Source organism: Pelecanus crispus, chromosome 7 (assembly GCF_030463565.1).
Source record: "Pelecanus crispus isolate bPelCri1 chromosome 7, bPelCri1.pri, whole genome shotgun sequence".
Classification (NCBI taxonomy): Eukaryota; Metazoa; Chordata; class Aves; order Pelecaniformes; family Pelecanidae; genus Pelecanus; species Pelecanus crispus.
In genome coordinates, this window is record NC_134649.1 from 15,091,318 (window position 1) to 15,112,797 (window position 21,480).

General features: G+C 36.1%; 1 protein-coding gene across 1 annotated transcript in view; it reads right to left on the reverse strand.

The window, feature by feature from the left end:
* WDR72 (WD repeat domain 72) overlaps positions 1 to 21,480 on the reverse strand; it is a 119,284-nt gene that overhangs the window by 74,693 nt on the left and 23,111 nt on the right. Inside the window, exon 13 of the mRNA XM_075714184.1 lies at positions 5,599 to 5,804. Coding sequence (XP_075570299.1) covers positions 5,599 to 5,804 — 206 coding nt within the window. The remainder of the gene's footprint in view (positions 1 to 5,598; positions 5,805 to 21,480) is intronic.

Below are 21,480 nucleotides of genomic sequence, written 5' to 3' on the forward strand. Positions count from 1 at the left end.
TTTCTTCACTCATTTTCCTATTACACTTAATATACTACTAAATATAGCTTCTGAACACCAGTCCCAGGAAAAAAATAGAAATACCCTGGCAGCAACAACGAAGGCTACCAACATTAAGGAGAAATGTTCTACTACTTTCTGCTTTGCTTTGTTCTTAATAATCCATTTCATACAAACGCTCAAGACCTGTAATTCCTCATAATAATACTTTAAATACTACAAAAGGAAAGAAATAAAAAGGAATCTGTGTCTAACATACCATGGTTCATGGTATCACTCCTGATTTTGTATTTGATAAGTATTATTTGGTATTTGTGCTTGTAACTTATTTCCATTTTTCTATCAATTTTTCCATCAGTAAGATTTAGCTAGTAGTGATTTTCCAGGCTTCCAATAACAATTTTATTTTCAAATTGCATCCTTTACTATACTAAAACAAATAACTGCTATTATCCTACAGTCTTCATTTGTCTTTTACTTATTCTGTGCAGCAAGGGAACAAAGTAGATTTTTTTTTTATTATTTATAATTTTGGTACATTCTTGTTTGTTTTAAGCAACTATAAAAATATGAACTTTGGCTTTCCTAATAAGAAAATATCTCTGTTTCAGAAGCAGCTGGCCTTTACATATTGCATAAGTGAATAATAAGTTCTTTAGAACAACTAATACTAAGTATGTAAATTTAAAATGTTTAAAATGCATTTACAAGTGTTATAGTAACTGGTACTAACTACTCTGGTCATAATTATTTCTAATAACTGCATAAATCAAAATGAATTTTTACAGATTTTGTGTAAACCCTTATTTAGATATTTCCAGTGCTTTCTGCACCATACATTAATGCTCAAAAACCAGTATTTTAAGAAATTGTGAAGTGAATATATCAAGCAATAAATACACCTAACGTTCCTATAAAAGTTCATATGTGAATAAATACATTTTTTTCCCCCCCTCATCTGTGTTGTCTTATACACACATTAAAAATGGCCCTTTTTTGGTCTAACTCTTCTGTAGTATAATTCAGCAGTCCAAGGTTCAGCAATTATTGCACAAATTTTAGAAGCTGCTCTTCCTCCAACATTTTTACACAGAAGCAGCTCTACATTATTGAAATCACTAGAAATATCAGTACATGATAAATACAGATTTATATCAAAATTATTTAAGCTGAAAAGCTAGGAAACTTTCTAACATGAAAGGTTTCTGGAACATCAGGAAAACAATTCCCAGACATATCCAGCTTTTTATGTGCGCATCAATGAAATCTTCATATGACACACTGAAGCATTTTAATTTTTTTTTAAACCAGCTTTTCACATAGCTCTAATTTTCAAATATAACTATGACTTAAAGGTATAATGAGAGTTAGTTCCACATAAACACCATGAGCACACAATCTAGTGTGTAGTCTATTGTAATTAACACCAGTGATTCAATACCTACTGCTACTGGCCAGGTATCATAGCAACCTTGTGTCACTGAATACTGCTGGAAAACTGTTCAGCACCAGCAAGACCATGCTTCAGGAAAATCTACAATGGCACTACAGATTGTCAACATCTGTGGGGGTTGTTATAGGGAGAACAACAAAGAAGTCTGCTTTAAAAAACCCTATGCTTAGAAAATTGACAGGGATACTACAGCAGCAATACAAAAAGGAAAAAATACAGAGAGGAAGGAAAGACCATTTTTTGTCATTAGTTACATAACTTATGTACCCACATCCTAATATCCATCCATATAAGCTGAGAGTTGAAATAATGCTACATTACCACATTGTTTATGTATATCCACAAAGTACTGTCTTTTTCTTTTTTTTTTTTTTTACTAAACACAAGCATCATTCATCACCAACATTAATCTGAAAATAAAACAGACCCACTTTTAAAATAATATTTAAACTTCCACAAATGAACTCTAGATAGTCTTGTATAAATCCGCAAAAAAAGAAAAAAACAGGTTACTACGAACAAGAACCCAATATTGATTTTTCTGCGGTGCAGTAAAGCATCTCCATTCTATTTGGCTGCTGTCAAAGCCACTCTTTAACAGCTGGAGTCAAATTGCACTATTTACAGCAAGAGCCCTTGTCAAGTGGACCATAAGTATTCTAACAATACACTATTCAAATGGCACTTTGCCACACAAATTGCTGACTTGATGAATACCCTATGTCAATGACTAAGGCCAATATAAAAGTTTCATTTTTATGAGAGGTTTTACATTCACATATTAAGTAAAGCTTTCTTGAAGAACTATTAAGCTATATATTTTGGGTCTTTTGACATTGAAAATAATTAAAATCTGTTTAAATATATCAAGGGGATTTGACAACATTAATATGGATCTTGTGTTAACTGCATTTGTCACACTCATCTGTTATTGGTACTCCCACTGGCACGTGTAGCACAATAAAAGAATTAAAATGGTCAAAACACCATGAAATCAAAGTATTCTGCTTCTGTACCTATGATTTACATGATGACAAATGCTTTGAAAGAAAGCCTTTGAAGCTGGACTGCCACGTGAGGATATTTTTCTTCTTTCTTCTTAGGATGGAGTAAAGAGAGACCATTACTTTGCAAATGTCACCTTGTCTTAAATATAATGTTAATGATAAAACAATGTAATAAAAAATAGTAAGAAAAAATACTGAATCTTACTTGCAATCTTCATGTGGATCATCTCATTATACAAAATAAGGATCACTCACAAGTGTAATACTAACAGGACAGAATAGCTACCCCTCATTTTTTCTCATTTTTTTCTAATTTTTCATTCTTCTGAAATTCAATTCTTAAAGAGGCTAAAATTGACTGTGCTTTTTAAAAAAATAGAAGTGTTATTAATAATTTAGTGTGTTGTTAAATTTCCAATACACAATTTGCCAAAGCAACAAATTGATAAGGAAATACTCCTTTTATACATGCATATTAAACCTTTTGATAATCTCAAAGTTTCATAATAGTTTCATCTCTGTGGTCATTATACACTTATTAATATGGTATGAAATATTGAAAACTCTGATATCCACAGAACTCTCACTAATTTCATAGGATCTGGCTTTCAGGAGACAATTTCAAGATGCTAAAATACAATGACCCAAAAGACTCAATACAGCACTTTTTCAAAAACCTAAAAAACGTTTCCTGCGTAAGAACTAAGAAAAACAGCAGACTTCATAACAAGCCGTCATTTCAGCAATAGCAAAACAGTGTTTGAAAAAGCCAGAGCTCCACACTCCTTTGTGTAGCCTGCACTGGGTTCTGCAATAGTATTAAGGGGACCTCCATTGTTATATTCTTCCCATGTTCAGCTACACCCTATACATTTAGCCTTTAGCATCTCCCACACTAATCTACAGAACCTGGTCTAGTGGGGATGGAGGAAGAAGCACTAGATGTAATGGATGACAGACTTTTGATGAATGAAAAGTGGTTTCCCAAGTACAGAACTTCATTTGTTAGGAAATTAGACTAAAATAACATTACTATAATGACCAAAAGAAGGTGAAATTAAAAAAAAAAAAAAAGATATTTTGACAGTCATAGGGAAGTCTAAGAGACATCAATAATATTCTCTCAATAAAAAGTTTTCCTTGGGACAAGATAATTAATGAACAAAGTTTAAACAAGAAAATGGAATATTTTATTGAGAAATCAGAGCAACCAAGATATATGTCTGATTAAGAAAAGTGCTATAAATTATTACAACTCCACTGCCACCTATTGTGATATTACATCCAATCATGATAATCCCCAAAGCATGTTAAACTCCACACTTCAAAATTTACCAAAAACTATTTTCCCATATTCCATGAGCAGCACATTTTCTTTCCAGCCACTTTGTTAAATCCATGCAATTTTCAGTTTAATAGGTATGACCAAAACTACACTCCAAACACAACTACTATAACTTTTTGTGTTGTTCCTCTTTAAAAAGGCAAGAAAAACTATTCCTTTTAATAAACTGTGAGATCAGATTCTGTGTCAATGGCCAACTAGTGTACCATCTGCCCCACAACATGCTCAGCAGGATTATGCTCTAATACGACTTTTCAGAAAATGGGATCAAAAAGAACTTGAGAAATCAGACTAAGGTTAGTAAAAGGTCAAAGATAAATATTAAGAGTTAAACAGGCATTATAAACTCAAAGTTCTATGTACATTTTTAGGTACAATAAAGAAAGAGACCAGAAAAGAAAATTCAACAATAAGGACTTGGATTAAGCTGTATTATCAGATAGAATTTTTAATATCTGGTGTTTCATTTAGCATAATTAATAAAGCCAGAAAAAGGCCAGAGACCATTCTGAAGGCTATTTCCACATGTGAGTTGAGGGAAAGCATTTTTCATCTTCCCACACTTGTGGGAAGATATTTTTTATCTACATTCAGGGTTGAGAAATAGCAGACATGACTTCCTCTGTTTATTGCAGAAAATGGAATTCCCAAACCCCGTTAATTAAAAAGTGGTAAACATGAACAAAAAACATTGAGGCCTTATTCTTAAGATACATCTGTATCAAGAGGTCATTGAATATACTTACTCCTGACGTGCAAACAGGGTTTTCAGAAAAATGAACGTACCATTGTCTTTCAACCTGAATAAGGTAATAGCTACCTCATTGAATTTGAGATTGTATTAAATTTGAGATAATTTTAATAATTGGTTTTACATTTATCAAATACAGGCTTTTTAAATATCTACAAATAACTAATAAGTATACAGGTATACCTAGGCCATAAGCAAATAGAATGACTATTGCCTTTTCAACCTTACTTTGCATTATATGGTGTCTCTGTACTCATTTTCTCAGCTTTAACAGCACATTAACACTAGTTTCAGTATGGTATTTCCATCTTTTTTTTTTTTGAAAATGAAAAGAAAGAGCACATATTTTCCATCAGTCACCATTATTTGGTTTAACAACTTCTGTAAAAAAATTGTTAGATAAAGCTAAGTACAGTGCCTGGCCAAATCTCTCCTGAAGACTGTCATACCTATTTGTAGCCCAGTATTTCACAAGAAACATCACCATCCTCTTTTTAACCAATAAGGTGCCAAATTTAATCACACTAATATAAATGTAAGGCACTTGCACTCTGTTCTGTGATGATGTTAACAGAAAACAAATACCCAATAAAAACTAGCATTGAACGACAACAGGAATCTGCGGTTTCATAGAAAAGCAATAATGTAAAGGCCAGTAGCATTATGCCATGATGTGCTTCTTCTCAAGACATATACATCTGAACTTGTGGGTTCAATTGTTCTGAGGGTACTGCTAATAGATGCAGTCATAAGCCAGAGGCATGAGGAAATAGGGTCTAACTATGGGTGCTAAGTCCCTAAGAAAATCCTTCTGAGATGATCTACTAGTGACTTTGCATAAGGCACTTCCCCATCTTCCCCATTTGTTCTATGAAATGGGGTTGAAGGCATAAAAACTGAGCGAGTCAGAACAAGGCTCTATGAACTTAAAACCAAGCCTCCATGCCACTTACACAGGGCTACACACCAGTGAAGGTGAAAGGGTAAAGAATTCAGATCGCAACTCAGTGCTCTTGAGAAATGCTCTGCTCTTTGTTCTTACCTTATCTGAAGATTTTTCTGTATGAGTAAGATTGTAAGACAACATGCCATGCTTGTAAGAGCTAGAGTGTTTGTATCCAGCATTTTTATTTCTTTTTGACTCTTGAGATACAGGAAGTAGAGCACCTGCCACTAAGTATTCTGAATCTTCAATGGAAGTAAGAATTGCTTTTGCTGTTTCACCTGTTTCATGTCGTTCCAGCGTGCCTAGAGAAACACAACAGAAGCTGTAATTTTTTCAAGAAACTATACTATCTCATATTTCAGCATAAGTGTCATAGTATTAACATAGTACATTTCACATGAGCAGATAAGTCATGAAACATTTACAGATAAGCCAACTAATTCCTCATTTCTGGAACTTAAAAATGTAATTTTACACAAGAGTCTATTCTACAGCATTGCTATGTTAAAAACCCAAAGCTTAATTTCTAAAGAAATCACTGCAGCAAATACCTTACATTCAGACTGCAGGAAACTTAAGACATTTTGTATAATGTGTGAAGTCAGATGCAGTTTCAAAAGGAGCAAAGGAAATTCAGAAGAGTACCACTTGCCCTAACTATTCAAAACAGTGTCATTTGTTTTCTTCTCACAAAGCCCTCACAGAGCACCTATATCATTAACAGTGTAAACAATAACACATTTATGTAATATTTTAGTGCTGTCCTCTAGTGTTCTAGATTACAAATAGCAAGGGAAAGCTCAAATTTTTCCTTCCATTCCTAAAACCCACTTTTACCTCTGACACCGTTTAAACACCTGAACATACTACATGTAGCTTAGGAGTCAGGAATACGAATACAGTGTTTCGGAGACAATTTCATCACTTGTGTGGCTCTAGGCAATCCGATTCCTTTAACTGTTATACCCAGCTATATTATTTTAGTAATTTTATTTAGTAATAATTTTAGTAATAGTACTTAATGTATAACTAACATTAACAAAATCTAAACTGAGCTTAAATGTGTTTGAAATGAACGCCTATTATATACTACGCATTTCCTATAGCGATTAAACTCATAAGAAACTGCTGAAATGGCATGTTTCCTATAAATATCAGAGATAAGGCATGTGAAGGATTTTAAAAGTATTAAACATCTGCGATAACCTGAAGTGGTTTTCCCTTAAGTTTGAATTCTTTGTGGCCTCAAGTAATACAACATGAATTTTCCCTTTCACTGCTACCAGAAAAAAATGTATAACATTCAAGTTCTATCGGTAACACCTGCTAAGAATATTGGACTGGGATTGAGGGATCTCATATAAGTGTTTGTATGTGTATAAAATCTCTTTATCTGAAATTATTTCTCTAAAACTTATCCATTTCTGTTCACTGTAGTATCACCTCTGTTCCTTATATGGCCAAGAGTTCTTTGAATTCAGAAGAGAAGAAAGTAACACAACTGACTTTGTCCCCTACAAAATCATTTGAATACCATAGATTATTATAATATTGCATTGAAAAAATAAGGATCAGCCCCAGTTGTTTTTCATTTTATTCATCCCTCCCCAGGATTTGCAGCCAGTGTCACGGATCATTACAGAACTGAATATTTACTGGAAGGAAAGCAAGTTGCCCAAAGATCCTTACAGTTGCACTGTCTACAAATACTTCAAAACAATACTGGCTACAAAGCTCCCAGCATTGCAACATTTCAATATTTCAGAAACACAAAAACTATATTAATAGATGCCTACAAGGAAGGATTATACAAGTCATACTAGACATGCGAGTCAATACACATTCTTAAAAGTATTGTAGCGTTTGCAAAGTTAAGAAGTTTGGAAATAATACAGTCACTCAGCTAATATAATTTTGGCCTCTCTATATATGCAATGTAGTCTTCCAAGCTATAAGCATGTCCTATTTCCCCACAGAACTCCCTGCATTGTTCAGAGCAAAAGAGGAACAAAAGTCACCAAGAAAATAGTCGTTCTCTGTCATTGTTAAGCGTGAAGGACTAAGCTTTCTCTGCTACCTTCTGTGGCAAGTCCACTACGCAGGGAATATTTATATGTATACACACACATATATGTGTACATCCTTATTTTCTGTATCACTTTTGTCTGTGTAATTCACTACTAGAGTACTCAAGTGCTTCAGAAAGCCTGTTATTGTAACATCCCTGGGAAATTACACAGTTATGTTATTTTTATGGGCAAGGAACTATAGCAGAGATTACAATAAATTTTTAATAAATCCAAGAGTTTTGGGGCATGGTATTAAATTTCAAAGACCTGATTATACATACTCTTTAGTATTAGACAGAACTTCAAATATTCAAAACAGGTTTTGTTAGCTTCAGATGCATCTATGAGTGCCTCATGACCAGTCATCCCTCAGAGCCAGACTATGTGGAATAATCTTGTGGATATATAATAGAATACAAGCATTTAATTAAGACTATCATACTACAGTGGCAAAAGAGGATAACACCATGTTTCAAAAAAAAAAAAAAATCAATTTTCAAATTTCAATTTACAAATTATTTTCAACTGCTGGCAGATGTGCTTCTACTTATTATAGACCTATGGATGCAAACTGAGAAACAACTGAGCAGGTTGTTCGGTCAACTGAACACTTCTGGTACCTACCAAACTATTTTCTAAGTGTCAGGATCATGCCACACCAAGTATACCAATTTTGTATGGGTAGTTTGGAGAAGAGAAAATTAATTTCTTATCAACCAAAAAAATCCTTTCTGGGCTCATACCAGGCAAGAAATATGACTCTGCCTCTCACATAGAGGAGTTAAGGAGTTACAATTTTTTTTTTTTTTTTTTAAAGCATGTTTATAGACAGGAACATTGAATAGAAAACAATGTCCTGGACAACCAGCTTAGTTTCTTACTGACAGAAGGCTATTTTATCATAAATTCAATTTTAAAAACTTAGAGTTCCATCTTTAAATCATTTACATATCATTCATAACAGCTATCTCAAACCCCTTATAAGTAGCACCTTCTAGAGGATTTCTTTTAAAAACATGCTTGCTTGCATGTATTTCTTAATCATGGATCTCTGTATGTATGTATATATATATGTACAGATTTGTGTGTACATCTGGAGCTGCAATAAAAGGGCACAAAGTGCATAGGAAAATGAGAGTGATGGGAGTGGGTGATCATGAAATTATTACAGTGTTTATTTTATCCAGTGTACTTTACACTTCTGAAAAGCCCAAAATACTCATTTGCAGAGTAGGTGGCAGAGACAAAGGAAGAGCTCAGTATTCTGCAACTCCTGAATACATCTTTAAAAGAAATAGATGGGGTGGGGAGGATGGAGAAACCTGTGTATGTGACAAAGACATTCTGACCACTGCAAACAGGCAAAAGAATACTGAGGCCAGGTGGTTACTGTTCCAGAAACAGTTATTTGTTAGGAGTATGTTGTTGCTGATTTTAAAAGAAAATAAAAATAAAGAGTAAGAAAAGACACACCCTGTACATGGGACTACAAGAAAGAGGACAGAAATAAAGACAGCTCTAAAACCTTAAGTATTTTAAACACAAATGAGCCCAAAACCTTTTGATTTGGGAGCATAAAATAACAATGGATTAAAGGGAAAAGATAGGGTTTTCTATGTAGCAGCAACACCACTGCTATGACCCCCTACTACACATACAAAATACAGGAAAAGAAAGTCTTTATCTCTCTAAAGCTGTGACCATGGCAACCAAGTCTCAGGAACAGACAAGAGTAGAGTATTTCACTCTCCTGGGCAGCTTTGGACCACCAGATGTGACTGGCTAGAGACTGTTACAACATCTTATTCTTCTTCTGGACCAAGTACTACAAATTGCGTCTCTTGGTGTTAGCACTGTCCTCACAGTTCTCTGGGTTCTGCTCTTACTGAATGATGTATTTTTACTGGGGAGGTCACGCATATTATCCTGCCTCAAGATGAGGTATTCACTGACATCACATGACCTGTCATATCATCAGGCTCCAGTGCTTTCTGTTTGCTGTCACAGCTAAAGTATTGAAAATCCCCAATATTGCAGTGCTGCTGTGACCTAGTAACTCAGCTGAATCTTACAGCATAACAGTGATCTGTGAAAAGTGGTTTCAGAATTGATTTTATTTAAAAGAGCACGTGGTCAAGAACAAATCCTTTTCTTTACTAGTAGCCAAAACAAAAAATTCACCTTTCAGAACAAGTATCATCTGTAATACCAGCTGGTTTATTTTCTGTCAAGATCTTCCTTTCTGTAAATACCTATTTCATCTGAAAAGAAACTCCTATCCACTTTCTTCTATGCTGGTAGAGTCAGGCAAACAGAAATTTTATGTTCCTCACTAGAAGATGCTTGAATTTTACAACACTACCAAGCTGCTCCAAGACAGTGGTCAAACACTTCACTTGAAAAATTTGTCCTAACGGCTAGTGCTACCACTCTAATATCAAATGGCCCAAAACAGATGGAACAAACATTGCGTTAAGTAAGCATATGTATTTCCAACCAATATCAAGACAAAAGTAAATGCAGTCTAACAAATAGACATAGGATAGATCAAACAAAACCCAGCCTATTAAAATCTAATTTTAAATATAGGAATAGATTAACAATGGAGGTGCCCTGTGACTACAGCACTGTATACAGGAGCACATAAAGTGTCTTGGCAGACACTCCATAATGATTTTTGCATTTGGAAGATTTCTGACATGTAGTCCAACTGCTATACATTACTGACTTCAGAACATACATTTTCAGAGTAGCATTATCAAACTTTTCTGAATATCCTTCAGCTAAAGAAAGCAATGAAGAACTATACAAAGAAAACTACTGGAATATCATATGTAATGCAGGTTTACATATGTAGGTGAAAAGAGCAGTTCTCCAATGCAGCCAGTTCTCATCTCAGGATTTCTGCTGCAGACAAAACACCCCAGAAGAACAGACATTAAAACTCCCCTGTTCTCTCCCTGACTCCATCTAAGCTATTCTAAACAGCAAAGGACAAAAATCCTGTAACATGAATGGTTGAGATACAGTAAATGTGCTAAATTGGGCTGAATGGAAGATGTGGCCAGCTCTGAACTTAGAGATGTGAGCAGTGTCTATTTCTTTATTACCATCTGAAACACGGAATGAGGATAAGAATCCATCCCTTAATGTCTGGAATGAAAACCCTCCCTCATATGAACTCTTCTGTCTGACTGCAGTGACCACACCAATCAGTTCTCATTTCCACTTTTTTTTATATAATCTTACTTCATTATTAATCATAAAATAAAAACGATCAACTATCAACTGTAAGAAACGCATCCTTTTAAACACATACAGCTGAATTTGTACATGTTCCACTTAGTATGCATAAAGTACATAAAAGTATGCATGTGTATGTATACATATGAATATAAAGATACCCGACTATTCTCAGTATAAAAGTGTCCTTAGCTTCTGCAGATTGGGCAAAAGATGACATTGCTTTTTTTTTTCTTCCCGAGACAGACTTTTCCAAGCTCCACTACCTTTTATTATTCTACATCAATAAGTAGTTACTGAACAATGACTCAAATTCAGGTAACTACAAAATATTCAAGTGCAAGCTACAGACTGACCTGAAGCTTACATGTATAAAATACAAGATGTCATAAAAAAAGGCAAAGCATTAGTTAAGTTTTAACTTAAGACTGAAAATTAAAACAAAAAAACCCCAAACATTAAACTTCCACAAAGCATATATATATTCATGCTTATGACTTATTCTGAATCATTCACATTTTCAAAATATGCTAACCAATGTTTCTTCATCCTTTATGTCTTTTAGAAAGGGATAAGTGACAGCGTAAGACGCACAAACTACAGTAAAATGACAACCTTCCATCTTATTTCATGTTATCATTTGCATCATATATGTTACCTTTAACATACCTTGAATTTCTTCACAGAGCTGCTTTCTTAGAGACTGTCTAAACCAGAAATTGTTTAATGTTGCATTAAGTGTTAATTGTTTAATGTTACAGTACTCTTGGCCCAAGAAGTTATCTCGTCTCAGTTCAATAGTACACAGCTGGGTTAACTCCCTCCCTGCAGGTTCTCCCTTTCTCTGAGGATGCCTCTTAAGCATGAAGGTGGAGGGGGGGGGGGGGGGAGAAATCAAGAAGATCTCGACCTATGTGGTGTCTGCCCTGACTATTAATGTTGAAGGTCATACCATGACCTAAGAACAGAAGAGCTAAATCACTAGAGCCTTTTTCCAAATACAAAAAGCTCCCTACAAGGAAGATACAAGCCTTTCACAGTCTTCAATTAACTCCTCCTAGTAATGCAACAGGGCACTTAATATTTGAGCCATTTTTGTAAGGGCTATTCTTTACAGTTTCATGAGGGATGATGAAATTAGGTGCAATATAACTGTTTGAGAGATCACCGTTAGGAATACCAAATGAGACCTACTTGTCCTAATATCAGAATGAGTATGCACAAAGGTGTTGTTTGTATAACCAAGCAGATTTTAGGGCCCATATTCTGGGTACATTCACAGATGTACATGACTTAAGATAAATCTGTGACTTAAACAAATTGCTTACCAATACTATATTGTGTAATTCTAAAATGAAGGAAAGCAAAAGATACTGTGTGGGTGAGTTGAGCATGCGTAGAATTTGTGAGTGTGCATACAAGACTGATTGAATGACAGGATGTTTTTAAAGCATGGGGTTAGACTGAAATGAGAAATTTTACTCAGAGTGTCTTGGAAAAAAAACACAAAAGTTAATGAAGCAATGGTCATATACCATCTCTTCCTGAAAAACTTGCATCTCTCCAAAAGCCTTGAATGTTTTCATTCACACAAATTATGGCAATTTTATGAAAAGTTTTATTTTACTCTCCAAATGTTTAACAAGAGTTCACTAAACAACTTGATAGGCATTTCTATCAAGTAACACTTGACCATTTGGCATTTTTTGAAGATCTATCGTTTATCATCAGCTAAAGATGAAGTTCATTGCCCTACTCACATGAACTGCATAGAGATCAACCTAGCGCTCCTTCCTAACAAAACCATTTCACAGTTACTGCATCTTACTCCTGCAAATATATAAATGACTTGGATTTCTGACCATGAGCATAGGACCCTACAGGCAAACTTTGTCAGCCAGGCTTTTTTGCTCCCAAGCATGTAAAAAATACACATGTAGTATTTTTCACAAAAGATTTACCAGATGTAGTTACCAAAGACTGTAAAACTAAGTTTTACATCAGCCCAGATCTTCAGGCTATGAGGAGTTCATCTGGGGGGAGAGGGGGAACCAGCAGAGTCAGAGTCATAGCAGTCAGTAGCTACACTACAGCCTCCAGCATACGAAACACAACAGTAGGATTTATCAGCTAGGCGACACTCACCCACTCGAATAATTCTGAACAATGATGTCGTGGTTTAGCCCCAGCCAGCAACTAAGCATCACGCAGCCGCTCGCTCACTCCCCCTGCCCCAATGGGATGGGGGAGAGAATCGGAGGAGTAAAAGTGAGAAACACTCCTGGGTTGAGATAAGAACAGTTTAATAATTGAAATAAAGTAAAATAGTAATGCTAATAGTAACAGTATAATAATGATAATAATAATAATGATACACGAAGCAAGTGATGCACAATGCAATTGCTCACCACCCGCCGACCGATACCCAGACAGTTCCCGAGCAGCGATCGCTGCTCCCCGGCCAACCCCCCCCAGTTTATATACTGAGCATGACGTCATATGGTATGGAATAGCCCTTTGGTCAGTTTGGATCAACCATTCTGGCTGTGCCCCCCTCCCAGTTTCTTGTGCGCCTGGCAGAGCATGGGAAGCTGAAAAGTCCTTGACTAGCATAAGCAGTACTCAGCAACAACTAAAAACATCAGCGTGTTATCAACATTCTTCTCCTACTAAATCCAAAACACAGCACTATGCCTGCTGCTAGGAAGAAAATTAACTCTATCCCAGCCGAAACCAGGACAAATGACCTGAAAAGAGTGAGAGATAGAGAAGGGTGGGGGGAGAGAGAATGAAAAAATATATCAAAAGAGACTGTAAATCACTAAGTTTTGCAAGGACAAAAGGGTCACAGGAGTGTAATTGTTGTTGCTTCTACAATTATCTAGGCATAAATGTACAGTAAATTAATCATAGAATCATAGAGTGCTTTGGGTTGGAAGGGACCTCTAGAGGTCATCTAGCCCAACCCCCCTGCAGTCAGCAGGGACAGCTTTAACCAGATCAGGTTGCTCAGAGCCCCATCCAACCTGACCTGGAATGTTTCTAGGGATGGGGCCTCCACTGCCTCTCTGGGCAACCTGTGCCAGTGCTTCACCACCCTCATTGTGAAAAATTTCTTCCTTATGTCTAGTCTAAATCTATTCTTCTTTAGTTTAAAACCATTATTCCTTGTCCTGTCACAACAGGCCTTGCTAAAAGATTGTCCCCATCTTTCCTGTAGGCCCCCTTTAAGTACTGAAAGGCCGCAATAAGGTCTCCTCGCAGCCTTCTCTTCTCCAGGCTGAACAACCCCAACTCTCTCAGCCTGGCCTCGTAGGAGAGGTGCTCCAGCCCTCGGATCATTTTTGTGGCCTTCCTCTGGACCTGCTCCAACAGGTCCATGTCCTTCTTGTGCTGAGGGCCCCAGAGCTGGACGCAGTACTCCAGGTGGGGTCTCACCCGAGCAGAGTGGCAGAAAATTATATGATAAAGACCAAGTTTACTTTGATACAGTTCTGTTTCATTAAAACTGTGCAACATATTTCTTCATAGCCACATGATGAAACTTAAACCTTAGTTTTCTAAAGTTTAATCACTAATTTCTTTCCAAGATGAGACAGGCTGTCAGACATACTAAATGAGGGTCTATTTAAAAAAAAAAAAAACCAAAAAACAAAACCCACACACACAAAACAAAACTAACACCCACAACCACAAACCAACCAAACCCCCACACATTCTGCAACTCATGATACTTGTGCAGTTTACCAGAGGTTTAGAAGACTATTTATGGCTGGCACAAATTATAAAAATATTGGTGCATATGTAACTACATACAAATTATCTTTAAACAGTGTTTGAAAACATTCCAGCATGTTTGACCATCAATATGATCAAAGGTTTGATCTGTAACACCACTATGTGCAGAGTAATATAATTTTCTCCACAGCAAGGGTGCTTCTGAAATAGAAGAGGTTTTGTGTAACAGTTTAAATTACTCAATGTGACATTAACATCACAAGAAATATTCTCAGAGTATTTCTGAACTTTTGTCTATTTTTTATAATTTTTTTTTTTGCAATAGAAGTGATCATACAGATGGATTTGACTAATGTTAGACAATACATATTTTATGGGTGCTACCAATCTCATTAAAAGCCTGTTTTAATTTACTGATACCTGTGTAGTTTTTAAACATTTGAGCTAAAGTTTTCTACGCGTAACAGATACCTTAAGGTGGTGGGATTATTTTTGTTTCTCAGCAAGTGTTTCAAACCATTTATTATTCATGTTAAAGTCATGAAACACATGGGCGTTCCATAAAATCTTCATGCCTTAAAGTATGGACTCAAAGCTGAACATTACATTTCTGTGAAATACACTGTCATTGTTCCCACAACAATGACAAATTTAATCGAAGCACTGTTACCTTTTCCATTTGCTCAAGCAAGAGAGGTCTATACAGAATCCATCCCACATGAAAATGACAGTCAATCTTATTACAGTGAATGAAAGTGACAGTCTTTCACTTACCTCTATTCAAGTTATACACATGTAGAAAATGATGTATAAGTATCAACATAATGCTAAGTTTGCCAAGACAGGTAGCAACAGCAAAGAAAGTCTCTGAATTGAGGTAGCAGGCACTTTTATGCAAGTCTCTGGTGCACTGTGTACATTAAAACATGTTTTTTAAAATTACATAACACCTAGAGTATTCTAAGAATAGTTCTATAGAAAGCACTGTCATTTTTAGGATTTGTGCTTTGCTTAGTTGCAGAAGTTAGAAGCGGAGACAGCCATAAGGCTTCTGCACTTGACAGGAAAATGGCAGAAATATTGTTACTAAGCACTCAGATACTATGATAACCAACATGGCAAAAGACAAGAAAAGGTATTATATTCAGAAAAAGATTCAAACAGGGCACAAATAAGGAAAGCAATACACATTAAACAGTGTGGATAAAACAAAATATTATATAGATATGTATTTAGTAATTCTTCTCAAGAGTTCAGAGGTACGTGAACAGAAAACTAAAAGCAGACTTGCACAAATTAGATTTGTGCAATTAGATTTGCACAAATGGTCTTAACCTAACATCTCTGACCTTTTCAAAGCTTAACTTCATAAACTTCTTTTCCTTCAAACACATATCTCAAGTGTAGAGTTATATAATTGTACTTTAATCATCTCTAGGTTTTTATCTTTATTTTGTCATCTATAGCAATTCAATTTATGTAGAAAACTTTAGTTATGTCTTTTATTTTTAATTAATTATCCTGTATGTAATTAAGTGGTACAGAATATTAACAAGATAAGGATCCATAAACAATTCAGAGGTGAGGATAGTCATCAAAAAAGAAAATAAGTCAAGCAGGTACTTAATAAAAAGCTTATTATAACATTTATAATCAAATATCATCTTATGAATTGTATTTCCCAGCAGTGCACATTTCAAGCAGATACAGTAAAATTACCACTGCCATTAACAGAAATCAGATTATGTGCTAAAAATCACCATGATCACCACAGCTCTTGTACAGATAGCAAGCACAATGTGGAAAAAAAAAAAATGTACTGAATTTGAAATTGATATATGAATAATTTATGTAAAGCATTTTGTAAAAATGTGTTAGATATTTTCCATAAGAAGAATTAATGGAGTTTCTTGTTCCTAAAGGACTGGATCATCCTTCAGATTATTCAGTGCTTTTGCAAAATTAAGAAATTAGGTTTTGTGTATAAAAAAAATAATTGTTCCTTTGGATGTAAAAAGCAAGATCCCCCAGGCTAGGGACTTAGAATATGACACAAAGTTTTTTGAACTTTGATTTTAGAGCTCACAAACCATTTTTAAAAAACAGCTTCTAAACAAGTAGTGAAAAATTATAATGGCACTACTACAATAACATGTGAAAGCACCCTTACTGGTCCTCTGAAAAAGAGGAAAGAGGAAGGTTTTCTGCATTTTGGATAGATTTCCTTGTTACATGGGGTACTGTTCACACTGATACTATGAATGCAAGTGAGCTGTATCTGTACTTGAATTTATTCTAATATAGCATATTAGCAATAACAGTAGTGACAGTGTCATAGGCAACAATGCAATAAGACAACCCCCAGTGTATTCAGATAAGAAGCCTGCAAGATGACTAAGCCACCACATCTTCTCAAACTGAAGTGCAGTGATGCTCCAACACATCTCATAATTCCTTTGCCTTAACATCTTATATACATTCTGTTCAAACTATTTCATCTGTCATCTGAATGACTTAGCTGGACACAATCTTCCAAAAACATGGTTAACCACACAGATCCAACCTATTATTTATTGATGATTTTGACCTTTTCTAGTAAGGATTGTAAGCATACACTTAATTTTGACTATACAGGAGATCTGACCTCAGCAGAAATACTATTTAGGCATATGTTTCAAATTTTTTTTCTTCATTGGGGCTACCATCATGCAAGAAAGTTCTCAAAATTTGCATTCCTGGAGTGACCATGAAAAATACAATGTAGCCTGTGTAACATTAGCTGTGTATTATTATGATAATTGAACAAAAAGTTTTATTAAGTGATGTTATTCTATTTTTAAACTCACACTAAGCATGTCATAAAACAATAACACAAAACAAGACTTGCAAGACTGAAGAAAATAACAGTTAATTAGTAGATAATTCATTCTGCAAGCACGAACTTCAAGAAATAAATTCATATTAAACTACTACTAATTGAAAGACTAAATCTACATCTGATAAATGAAGATTGCTACCTCTGAGCAAGGAATATTGCTTTTTAAAGTCTACCCATTCTTTCCTCACTCTCAATACATATTAGATAGGAACGTGACTCAGTGGATGTGCTGCCATATGCTGTATACAGCAAGAAAAGAAACCACTGATCCTTTTATTACTACATCTTATCATACTGTTTACTATAAATATTATGATATTTACCTTTTTTAAAAAAGCAAAGATACCAACTGCTTGGGAAAATGTAAAAGCAATATAGATAACAGCTAATTTCCTTACTGAAGTGGATTTCAAGTGGTGGCTATTGGAAGAAATATTCTGCACTTTAATTAGAATAAAATTTGTTATTGATTTTCATATTTGTCTTCTAGCACACATAAGTTTGGAACATATCCTGTACACATGCTATATTAATCCAAATGTATTATTAGATCAATATTTATTGTCATGGAAAGATATTCCACTGTAATGGAAAGTTGCCATATCCATATATTAAAATTTAGGCAAAATACATTAAACTACACAGATATTAATTCATGGCTTCTATATTTTTTTCCTATACCGCTACCCACATGCACATGTAACAACAACATTTAAACTTAGAATAGAATAATTTTACTTTGTTCTCTAAACCAAAGGACTATAAGGATGGGATTCAATTTATCTTATTCTGTACCTCTAACAGCAGCAGGCAATTAGCTTTGCTTACCCTCTACCCCCACCTTTTTTAGACTCCTCTTGTAGTCAGTGAGGAAAAGATACTGGGGAAAAGATACAGACTTCTACTTATCCCTACATCCTCCCGCTCACTACAAAACCAACATGAACTACTAGCTCGTAGGTAGAAGTCTCAAGTTAGATAAGGTAAATTTCACTTGAAGTCAATTGTACGCTTGGCATTTAACACATTTCAGCATAAACTATGCTGAAATGCCTATTTATTTGGAATAAAGACAGACCATTGTACTCGGGCAACTTCCCATTGACCATGTAAAATAAAGTATCTTTGGCAATCTCATGAAGAGAGTGTGCAACAAGTTGTACACGAGGTAGTACTGGCTTAGATTTTAATCTATGTGACAAAGTTTCTCCCACCCCATAAAGTGTAAAAAAACTAATAATGAAAGCGTGCTAAAAGACAACTTAAGTATTTTAAAAACTTCAGAATGCTTTTGAAAAAGTGCGTCAGCCTCTGTCATAGGAAATTGGAAAATGAACTGTTATGCATAATGAAGTCTTTCATCTGCATAAGGGGTCATCCTCTTAATTACCTGGTGGAAGGACAGTTTTGGAGCTAAATTGGTATAACAAAGACAGTCATAGGTACTAGATGCCCCTAAACTTTTAAAGTTATCTGTCAAATTCAACAGAATTATTGCTGACTCTACAACAGTGTATATTGAAATATTCATGGAAATTCCTTAATCCACTGCCTGAAATTATAAACAAACTGGCTGTTTTCCCAGTTATCCATTAACTCTAGTACAGTTGCACTGTTCACATTTTTTCAAACTGCAAACAGTGATATACGAGTCTGACACAAAATCAGGTCCTCCACTGACTTTCACTTAACAAGGCAAAACCTCAGTCATAAAGCTAACTGCATAGCCAGAAGAAAGATAAAGAAAAATACTTTTTGACTATAGAAACAAGAAAAACTTTATCTTATGTCCATTTCCATAATGGAATACAAGCACAAGGCCACCACTTAAACTTTATCCTACTTAACTGAGTCAGGGAGCATGCTCACAGGCAACAGTATAGGCAAGTAGTACTATGCATGGCTGCCTGCTAATTTGCCAACAGATGAAAATCATAATGAAAGGCTGCTATGTTTCTGCAGAAGTTCATCTGACACTGTATACATCTTTCCCATACATCTGAACAATGCTTTGTCTGCCTGAGTGGCACTGAAGTATCTACATAGCTCTTGATCTAGGTCAGGCCAATTTCAAGGATAAACACCATGACCTCTTGTGTACTACTGCAATACAGATATAATTCACATTAAACCAACTACAGTATATCCTAGTAGGCTTTCCTAGGTATTCACCTCAGATGACATTTTTTAGTTACCAATGCGTAACAGGAACAAAAAGAAATTAATTTATTAATTGCTAATGTAGCAAATAGCTGCAATCCCTTCTGTGTTCCAGCTATTCCTTAAGAGGTGGTGATTGTAGCTCTCATTCTTGCTTGATACTAGTAACAAAAGATACAGAAACAGCAGTTAAAAACCACACTTTTAACTATCTGCAACCTTTCTGAATATGCAATATATGAGCAGTGGCATCAATTTTACTTCATCTTTGATTTTGGAACAGGCAGCATTTTTATGGCTAAAGGAGAGACAGTTAAAAGTATACTTCAACTTTTGTCTCTATGGTACCATTACAATCCTATGCTATTAAATCTCACTGATTTACAAAGAATTCACTATACTTTAGTGTGACTAAAAGTTGCATCCGAGACGTCATTCCGTCTCCAGACCCTTAACTTCTTTTGGCATTATATAGTGATAGAAACTATTCATTCTTATATTGTTGAGTGCAGCAATCTGCATTTTGGCCTAGCACTGCGGCTACTCCAACCCCCGCCAACAAGCACTGCGGCTACTCCAACCCCAGCCACAAGCACCGTGGCTAAACCAGAGAACCAACCTGCACCGGTATCAGTTGCCCCTACACAGAAGAAAAAATACACAAGAAAATCAGCTTGTTTAGTAAGGGATAAAGATGAACCAGGGCCATCACGAGAACCAGAGGAGGAAGAACCGATAAACGCGATGGTAACCACCCAATCCCTATCCCTAAGTGAGCTGCGACATATGCGAAAAGATTTCAGTCGTCATCCAGGCGAGCACATCATCACCTGGCTGCTCCGATGCCGGGATAACGGGGCCAGTAGCCTGGATTTAGAGGGTAAGGAAGCCAAGCAGCTGGGATCCCTTTCTAGGGAAGGGGGCATTGACAAAGCAATTGGAAAAGGGGCAAAAACGCTCAGCCTCCAGAGGCGACTTCTGTCAAGTGTGAAGGAAAGGTATCCCTTCAAGGAGGATGTTATATACCGCCCAGGCAAATGGACCATCACAGACAAAGGTATCCAGTACCTGAGGGAATTAGGCATGATGGAGGTGATTTATAGTGACCTAACAACGAGCAGTTACCCAAAGATCCAGATGAAGTCAGGTGCACGACCCATGTGGCAGAAGGTGGTACAGAATGCACCAGCATCGTATGCCAACTCATTGGCAATACTGGCCTAGAAAGATGAAGAGGCACCAAAGGTGGATGAAGTGGCTAGCCAACTGTGGAAATACAAAAAAAAATCTCTTCCTCCCTACGGGCCTGTGTCTTGACTGTGGAAAAACTGTCTGAAAAACTGTCCCAAGAGTTCCAGCAACTCAGAGGGGGTATGTCCTACTCCCCACCTGTACAGACCAGTATCTCAGCCATTAGGAGTCAACATCCTTATGCTCGAGAGAGGATATAGAGGATACACACCATGGGGCACCCTGTGGTTCTACCTGCGCGACCACAGAGAGGATGTGAGGAAGCGGGATGGGAAATCCACCTTGACCCTAGAGGCACGGGTGCGTGAGTTGCAAGGAAAAACTTTTACAAAAGGCGGTTCTCCCAGGAAAATTGCAGCTCCAGTTTCCAGTGAGCGGTTCCCCAGACAGAGTAAGAGGGCTAATTTTACTTCCGATCTTGATCAAGGGACTTTTGATTCACATTTACAAGGAGTGACCAACGAATACTATGACCAGTATTAGAGGGGCCTGCCTCCAGCCATGTGGACGAAAGCGACAGTCGGGTTTACTGGACTGTGGATTCAATGGCCTGGCACATCAGACCCACAGGAGTATAAGGCTCTAGTGGACACTAGCGCACAGTGTACCCTAATGCCACCAAGCTATACAGGGACAGTA